This window comes from Monomorium pharaonis, chromosome 6 (genome assembly GCF_013373865.1).
Source record: "Monomorium pharaonis isolate MP-MQ-018 chromosome 6, ASM1337386v2, whole genome shotgun sequence".
NCBI lineage: Eukaryota > Metazoa > Arthropoda > Insecta > Hymenoptera > Formicidae > Monomorium > Monomorium pharaonis.
Genome location: NC_050472.1, coordinates 18,086,321 through 18,096,129, shown reverse-complemented (window position 1 = coordinate 18,096,129; position 9,809 = coordinate 18,086,321). Strand labels below are relative to the sequence as shown.

Below are 9,809 nucleotides of genomic sequence, written 5' to 3'. Positions count from 1 at the left end.
TTTCGATGCGGTCAACGTACTCGTACGGAAATACACTCTTTCGAGTCAGTAAATTAAAATAAGTGTGCAAATTCAGACCGAACAATTTTTAATTTATCGATGCTAAGATATGATGCTAATTTTTCGAGACTTGTGTTTAAAAATTTGTATGAATCTATGAACCGTAACTTTATGTGATTGTGGGGATCTAATTTATCAGCGGTACCTATGACATGTTTTGTGAAAGAAATATATTTTTCTTTCGTGATTGGAAGCACGTCGATATTTCCTTTAAATACTGTCGCTATTTTCTTAATAATAAAATGTGAGTCGTATCCGGATAAATTATGAAAGGCCACCGGTATGTATGATACATTTCGATAAAATAAGTTGCAAGAAGAATGCGCGGGACCGCGGTAACGACCGGTCAGATGACAATGATCGCGCACCCGTTTATCATCCGGCTCGAACGGTTTTTCGCAAATATGACAACGCGTTGCGCTACGGTACGCCTCTCATTGCTCTTTTGTTAAAGTTATCATGGGGACATTGGCGGATAAACGAACCTTAATGTTATGCGCTAATTTTTCTAATTGCTTGGCGAACCATGACACGCAATCGGGATCGCGACGAAACTGGTATGCGGATAACGCGTTGTCATACGAGCATCGCACGTAATATCCGATACTGATTACCTCGTGATGCTGGTATGTGTACAACGTTTGCTCTGTATCGTGTTGCGTCTTCCGCAGCACACATTCCAAGTCAGCGTAGACGACGAAGATCACTCGCTCCTTATAGTTTACGTTGCGGAAGTTTAGTCACTTGTCCTTTTCAGTGGGCAATGTGATAGCGCAGTCGTTTATATTCCGACAGTCCACAGCGTGTGATTGCAGCCTCTCACATGATTGAAAATAGTGCAAGCACCTGTAATAAAAAAATTTTAATTACTTTTTTTGTAAAAAAACACGAGAGTATTTTTTTTATGTAATATACATACCGATCGCAAATGTATACTTTTCCATTATGTTTGCTCACTTGCTAGGCGGGATAGATTCCTGATGCATGCAAAGTGACCCACGCTGTCTTCGCGCGAATCTTGCACGTACAGAAGATTGGCATGCTTCTCCCTTTTGTCGTTGGAAAGCCGCAGTGGAAGAACTTTTAGCATCGCCATTTTCTTTCTGATCTTGTAGACGTTGACCGACACATCGTTGAGTCTCTCAAATTTCCCAATGTCCTTTAGTGTAACGGGAAACTCGATGTCGTCGAACTTTAAGACCGTCGTATAATGAGGGTACGACGACTCCCGATATGGACGTTCTTTAGCAGGGTGCAGAGCGGCGACCACTGACCACGCGAAGCATGCATTGTCCTTCGAATTAACGTTCACTACTGCTTTTTTCAAAATTATTTCTCGCGGCAATATCATGTAACACCCCGCGTGTAGAGGATTGTACTTGTTCACGTTTATAGTTAAATTTAATATACGCGACAAAACCCAACCACTATCGCGTTCTTGAAACTCCTCGAGCGACGCTAGCGTGGGCTCGATGACGCACCGCTCGTACCACTCGTTCAAGTCTGACGTTTGAAATAGTTCACAATTTTTCGTAGTGATACTCTTGTTGGCACGTTTTTCACCCGTTACGAACTCATCATTAAACGCGGTGTTCTTTGACACTTTGACACTATCGTGTGTTTCTAGAGCGTCCCGCACACGCTCGAGCACTATACCGTCAGCATCTTCGAGAAATTGCCGCGGCTCGATATAGTCTGCGTTAATTATCGCACCGGTCGGAACACGATTCTCGAACGCGGTATCTATTTCTCGCCATACGAGTCTCTTCGCGTAATCACTCGCGTAATTACCGTTGACGTGCACAAAACGTCTCTGCAGTCGCGTCTTTTCACCCTCGAGTCGCGCGATTCTAGCTACCAACGATTGTCTTTGTCCGACGGTGAGTCGAGGACGCTTGATGCGGCTAAGTTCCTCGAGCTGTTGTATACACTCGTCACATCGCTGTAACCACGCGAAACACTCGGCTAAGGTAGCGACTCCGTTTGCTTGCTCCAAGAGCTCACGTTCCTATTGGTTGAAATTATTTTCCATTTTTTTATAATGTGTTTTTAGCACTGTTTTAAAACAACACCGTACAATCTTCAACAGGACACTTGCATGTAATTTTGTAGCACTTAATGCAGTATCGATATTTGACTTGAATGTCAAAGTGCATTAGCTTGCTTTGTTTTTCACACACAATAAAAATACGCACCTCCATCTCTCGTTCAGACAGAACGTATTCATCATCATCATTGTTTAAAAGATTAGAAAATTCGTGGTAAGTGTGCAACATTTTTTCTACGTTAGGATTCTCATAGCAAGTGTTACTCATTCCTGCTATCACTTCGATATACCTTCCAACACCAGCTGGTATCTCAATGAAATGAAAACAGTTTTCCTGAGTCTTTTGTATGATTTGTTTTGCTATATCGTATTCACTTTCATCGGTGTCAACCCAATTCAGTATCTCTTTATATAATTTTTGCTTTACATGATGAGGCCAGTCATAAACAGGTTGATCATACACGTAAACTTTCTGTATTGTGATGCGTTCATGCGTTCCGCGTATACCGAGTTCTCGATCATGTAGAAATTGCACTGGTGATATTTGCTGCACATACTTTCGTTTGTCAGAATCATCATTATTCTTAAGAACATAAATGACATCTTCTACATCAAATTCAACTCGTTTATTGATATCTTCATCAATGATATCTTCATAATCCATATTGTATAATTTTATATTGAAAGTCTTTAATGTGTGCACAATGGACACATATCACATGAAATCAACACGAACATAGGCTGTCTGCAATTTGAACAGTACTTGCCGTCCAGCCTACCGAACGCATCAGTTATATTTGCGAAAAGCGTACATTATGTTAAAATCAGTGTCCGCTATTCGCATTATACATTCAGCACACGCTAAATAAGTACCATCTGTATGTAGTATAATAAAAATATATAGCACAATGTCTTGTGCGTCCAGTTATCGCATTCACTTCCGCATGCGTCAAATTGTTTCTCAATAGTGTCGTTAAATTCTTCACTGCAATCGCTTGTATAACCGCTGTCCTCAGATACAATCTCTTTGTCTTCATCAGCCATTACATTCTCAAAGTTAGTAAAATTATCTATAACGTTCATTATGCCTGCTTCATCCATTTGAAGTAGATCATTCACAAAATGTTCATTGTTTACAAAGTTTTCCGGATCATTCACATTATCATCACCATTATTATTTTCAACATTATTCACAATGTCTACCACATTATTCATATCGTCCGCGATATCTATAACCATTGCATCGTCCGCGACATCGATTACTTCCGCGTTATTCGAATGGTTATCCATTTTTTCTCGAGTCACGCATTATTCTGATTCTCTCGCGTCGCGGACCTCGCACAAACTGTGGTGTTGTACGCTTCCTAACTAAATTATATTTCGTCTATATCCCTTGTCTCAACCGAAGCATCGGTATTTGTTTATATCTGTGCAGCGTCAACGCGAGCTCTACAAGCGGCCGAGATATCGGCGCTAGACCACAAGACGAAAAAAGATGTGTTTAAAAATCTTAAGAGCCGAGGTATCGGCGCTAAAGATGGTGCTGAGAACTCGTCTATATCCCTTGTCTCAACCGGAGCATCGGTATTTGTTTACACCTGTGCAGTGACCGCGCGAATCTACGAGCGGCCGAGATACCGGCGCTAGACCGAGAGAAATGAAGCGTTTACTTAAAAAATTTAGTTAACGTATATTCCATTTTTTAATTTCATATACCTTTTTTCCAAATGAAAAATATCGAGAGCAAGCGAGAGCGCGCGATGGACCGCGAGAAACAGAACGCGTAGGTGGGAGAGAGAGAGAGAGAGAAAGCGATGAACGCGAGTACCGCGAGGGATAGAGCGAGAGAAAGCGATATGGAATAAGCCGACAAAAGAGACGCAATAAGAATCCTCTAAATTATCATGCGCTATCGATATCTTCTGACGAGCGCATGCCGCCCTTGTTTATAACACCTCATAAGTGTCTAAACGTCGTAAAGGAATCCCCACCACACCCCCATCTTCCCCGAATTCGTCACCATGCGCCTTCCCCCGCCCGCGTGACGTCATACCCCGCGCCTATAAGTTCCCCCCGCACACCCGCTCCCCCCTCGGAGTACCCGGCTCTGAACTCTCTTTTAAACACTACTGTTACGAGCTAATAACCGAGAGTTACGATCGGAGAGCGAGCTTGTTCTAATCCGCTGTACGGATCTAAAGGCCAGTATTCATAGTCGGATCTTATATTTAAGATCATCTTAAGTACTGTCTTAAGATGCCATCAGCCAATCACAGAGTTGTATTAGCATCTTAAGATATCTTAAGATTGCTTGAGACGATCTTGAAATAAGATTCGACTATGAATACCAGCCTATGAGATTTGTGGAGCGCGCGAAAATCTGCAGGCGCGATAATCTCCCGGCCTTCCAGAAGGCCCCCTCCCGCTGTTGCTGGGCGGCCGACCAGATGACAGCGCGGTTTTGAGGCAAGGAAGCCTTCAGAAAGGTCGGGAATCAAAGAATGAAAAGATGTTTACGCGCCTCAGCATCGCAGAGTCCCGCGCCGCAGTCGTTGGTGACTCGCTGGCGCATGGCGCGCGCGTGATGCGCCGCAACGCGTGGCCCTGGTGGGCGCGATAAGCAAGACTGGCAGGCGGAAAACAAATGCGAATTCCGAGATGTTTTCGGAACATTATATTACATTTTATACTTGTGTTGTATGCTGCAGAACAAGTTTCACAATTTTATTGCATTTAATAAAAAAAAATTATTTTTTAATAAGCCAACGTATTCGTTTCTTTATTTTTGTAGACAACATTTTTAACTCTTTTAATTTTAAATTTTAATTCTTAATTTTAACTAGACATTTTTGAAATACATAAACTTTAACTTGTTAACTTTTTCCAAACTTTTAAAAATTTATCTGTGTAAAAAAAAAATTCTATAAAAGAAACAATTAAAAAAAATACGTTTTCACATAAACGACAATATTTCTTTGTTATTCCATACATGTAAATTTAATTTACAAATAAAATGTTAAATATATTTTCTGGTTAATTAAATAAATTATTTTTACTTGAGAAAATTAATTTTATAAGTTATTAGGTTTAATTTGATATAGTTAAAAAAATATATTACTTACCCAACATTAATTTTGTGAAGTAATCGAAGTTTGTAAAATTTTCGAAGAAACAAAGGTTTTTTTAAATCTTTAATTCTTATAAAAATTAATAATAACTCTCTCATATAACAGCGAAGCGCGCATTATTTAATTAAATAATTAATTAAATAATTTATTTAATTAACCATAAAATATATTTAACATTTTATTTGTAAATTAAATTTACATGTATGGAATAACAAAGAAATATTGTCGTTTATGTGAAAACCTATATCTCTTTTAATAATTATTTCTTTTATAATTTTTTCTTTTACATAGATAAATTTTTAAAAGTTTGGAAAGAAGTTGACAAGTTAAAGTTTATGTGTTTCAAAAATGTCTAGTTAAAATTAAGAATTACAATTTAAAATTAAAAAAGTTAAATGTTGTCTATAAAAATAAGAAACAAATACGTTGACTTATTAAAAAATATTTTTTTAATTAAATGCAATAAAATTGTGAAACTTGTTCTGCAGCATACAACACAAGTATAAAATGTAATATAAATATGCAATAAAAATTAAAACATTAATTTAAATTAACGTTTAATTGAAAAAATTCAAGCATTAAAATTCTCTAATCTGTATTTAGTTGAGAATTAAAATTTGTATTTTTTCAATCAATTAAAAAACTTTAACATTTTTTATTGTTTTTTTATTTTTAATTAAAAATTTTTTATTGTATTTTTATTTTCAATTAAGAATTAACATCTTAATTCTATAGTTTATGAACAAATATTTAAGTCTCTTACAGTCAATATTTATTTTTCTTATTAGACAATTAATTTTCTATTAAATTGTATATATTTATTGTTACAATTATGCGCCAATTGTAATAGTCGTGAGAGCTGGCGGTGTCCGCGCGATAAACATTCTCCGAAAAAAGCATTGAACGCCGCAATCGCCTCATAGTCAGAACGTGTAGTATCTCTCTTTCTATATAACAGCAAGCGCACGTTTGTATTTCGCAACGCTAAATCCATTCCACATATATGTCAATTACTACAAGTCGTATACTGTACGCGAGGGCGCCTCGCGTCTCGCGAACGACCTTGAAAGACACGCAAGCCAAAAGTTGATCTTTGTTCGACGCGAACAAAATAAGTTTTTCATACCTCCATGGAAAGTCCTACTTCCGATGCCAGTAGAGCAGGGCGAAAGTGACCTTTCATGCTACGTTGATGTAGCGGGTAGAAAGTACTCACTTATAAAAAATATTTTGTGCATGGGAGAAAGCTTTTTTTTCAGACTCGTATGATTGCCGCCCAAGCAGAAGGCAAACTTCACGCTCGTCTAAAAAATGTCGCTTTCTCCGTTAGATACACAATATATTATTCTTGTAGTATGTACAGTATGTACACTCTCACGTTCTCTTTGTCATTGACACTGTTCACGCGTGGCTTCGGCTAAGTGGTGGACCACAAAATCGCTGATTCGATTTAGCGAACAATCGCGGAGCGGAGCCACCGATCGGTCCCGTCGACCGGGAGGTTGTTGCGACTACGTCGCCGGTTTTGACGAGAGCGTGCGAAGCGGCGAATTTTGGAGCTCAGAACACCGTCAGATCGACTTCGAAAACAATCACGTCGTAAAGTAATATCGGTCGCGGATTGTCTTTCTCTCGGAGAGTCCGTACGCGCCGTGGAAGCGAAGAGGTGCGAACGAAGGTACTTGCTTTTCTCTAGAGCGAGGAAGTGTCGATCAACTTTGATCACTCTGCGCGGTTTCAGAAACATACGATAAATTCGCCGGCTCGCGCGCCCGACCAACACGCGAGCCATTTTCGACGGAGCTCCTCATATGCGGAGCACTCGCCCGCTGCATGATCGTTCCGTGATCGCGGTGACTTGCGAAATACGAGCCATTGTGCTTTGTGAGAGTGGAGATCAGCAGTTAAGCTAATTGTAATTTAATGAAGAAATAAACCGGGATCTATTGCTACGAAGCTAGTTCGTTTCTTTCCCATCCTCGGATCATCCCACTCAGAGCTCCAGTCGGAGCTCGAACCAGCATCGCTTAAACAAAGAAGAGAGGATCCACCAGTATCGCAGGAACTTAAAACTAGAGCCGTGGAACTTCTAACAGACACAATTCGATTAAAAATTAAAATGTAATTAAATTACACAAATGTAATTAAATTGTAACCGTGAATTTTCAATTGTGATGGGCTACGGATAGCCGCGGTTAATTCAGGGTTCGGGCGGCGGGCTGGTCGAATGAATGACGAAGGCAAGCGGTATATATATTTAACAATTAGTATTTATTCTAATATATCCTAGCTAATATATACAAAGTCCCTACTCTAACAACTTACAACTAAGATCTCGCTATGCGAGTCGCGGGCGATTGATTATGGCGACATATGTCGCGGAGCGTATGTGCGCGTTGATTATTTGGCGCCGGATTGGCTGCGGCGGGCGTACGGCCCGTGTATCGGTCGGTGCGTCGATCGGTGGTAGCGGCCGGTCTTACGAACTACATGCCCGTGGCGGTGTGATCGCGGCGGTGTAGTGTGTGGCGGTGTTCATGTCGGTCGCGGCGGTGGCCGGATTGGCTGCGGCGTTACGGTCGCGGCTGCGCGGTACGGTGCGGTGTCCTTATTCGCCGAGTCGGTCGGTGCGGCGTTACGGTCGCGGCGGTGCGCGACTGCGCGGTGCGGCGCGGAGCTCGGCTCGACAGCCACGGTGATCAGCTGTTCGATCAGCTGTTATTATCGTCGAGGATCATCCCGCGTGGATGATCCTCCGCGTCGGCGGTTTCCCCTCAGTGCGGGGTCCCCGTGTGCGGTCGGGATCGGTAGCTCAATACGCGTACCGGGATCCGAATGACGAGTGTGACGGTGGTAGGCCACTCACCGCGTGGCACGAGGAAGCGCTCAGTGCGCGCTGACAAGGAGAACCGGGTTTGCGGTTATGTTTGGCACTCAGTGCGTGCTCTGGATGCTCAGCTCAATTCGCTGAGTGGATCGGTCGGCTCAGTACGCTAGACCGGGGAGATCTGATTTCTTATCACCAGCGGAGGGCTTTTATAGCCCCCGTTTGGTGACAAGAGGAGCGGAGATGTGCGGGGAGACCGAGATAAGCGGAGGGGACCACACGAGGTAGGAGGGTAACGGCCTCGTATCTATATGCCTTAACGTGGCGGAGGAACGGCTCGTTACACCTCCCCCTCGGCAGACCCCGTCCCTATGTACAAGAGAACAATTTCTTTATTTAGCGAATATACCAGGACCCGTCGAGCTGGTGTTTCACCACGGTGCGGTGCCCGAGGGCCTGGTGACGGTAGCGGCGGCCTGGCAGTATGCGCTCCCACGGTATGGTCTGCAGGACTTCGCTGGGAATAGCGGATGGTCCGGGGGCTGGCGGCGATGGTGACGGCGCGGGTGATGATGGTGGCGGCGCTGGCAGGGTAAAGTACCCGGTCGGAGGCGGTGTCGGTGCCGGCGTCGGTTGCGGCCGGGTGAAGTACCCGGGTGAGGCGGGCGGCGTCGGCGGCGGCGTTGGTAGCGGCGGTTGCGCCAGCTCAGCTGCGGCTGTTTCGGCAGCGGCGGATGGTGGCCGGGCCGGTGGCGGTGGCGGTGCGACGACCTGTCGGGGCACCTCGGTGACGGAGGGTGACGGCGCAGGCTCTGGTATCGGCGCTGGTGGAGTCGTAGCGGCGGGGCCCGCGATACGGAGCGACGCGATGTCGGGCATCAGCGCGGATGTCGTGCGCTCCTCCGGTGCGGCGCTTAGCTCCTCGTTATCGTCGTCGTCGTCGTCCAGGTCCGACAACGTGGACCCGAACGTGGCGAGTAACACGTTTCGCCCGTTGTCGGCTGCTGGCGGTACGTCGGCGTATAGCCGTTCCTGGCGGGAGCGTGTCGTCCGCTGGCGTGCCACTGCTGGTTGACGTGGTCCGGACGGCGGTGACGGGAGCGGTGCCGGAGCTGGTGCAGTGATGCTGAGCGGCTCGTCCTCGCGCCGTTGGCTACGTGCTGGTGGTCGGACGGAGGCCTCGAAGGGTCGACTGCTCGTCGGGATTCGTGGAGGTCCGGCGATGGCACGGGCGAGGCGGTCTCGAAGAGAGCTCTTTGCTTTCGGCATCCTGCTGCTGCTATTGCTCACTCTCTGATCTGGTGGGCTCATCGCGCCTTTTTATACCCTCCGTTTCTGTTATTATTCGGTGTCCGGACTCTCCTTCAAATCCTTCACATGTACGGTTCTGAGAATCTTGTTGTTGTTGTCGCGGAGTCACACGATGACAGGTGACATGTGGCGATCGACTGTATATGGCCCGGTGTATCGAGGCGCCAGTTTTCCCGCGAAGTTCTCCTGCGCGTTGGAGAGCGGATGTTCGCGGCGGTAGACCTGCTGGCCGATCTCGGGTCTCCAGTCGCGCCTTCGTAGGTCGTAATATCTGGCTTGCTTCGCGGTTGCTTCTTCCTGGCGGCGCGTGGCGACTTCAAATCGTTCGCGCAGTTTTCGAATCTGCTGCGCCCGCGCTGTGGGCCGGCCGGCTGGTATGGCCACATCCAGGGTTTGTTCGGTTTTCCCTCGTAGCGTGCCAGGTGCGGTGAGTTCG

The 9,809-nt window shown here is 44.8% G+C and overlaps 1 protein-coding gene across 1 annotated transcript; it reads right to left on the bottom strand.

Moving 5' to 3' along the window:
- Positions 1–8,458: 8,458 nt before the first annotated feature.
- LOC118646374 (vegetative cell wall protein gp1-like) lies at positions 8,459–9,377 on the bottom strand. Its single transcript, XM_036289073.1, has one exon. The coding sequence runs from the start codon at positions 9,371–9,373 to the stop codon at positions 8,459–8,461; it is 915 nt and encodes a 304-aa protein (XP_036144966.1). The 5' UTR covers positions 9,374–9,377.
- Between the last annotated feature and the right edge of the window lie 432 nt (positions 9,378–9,809).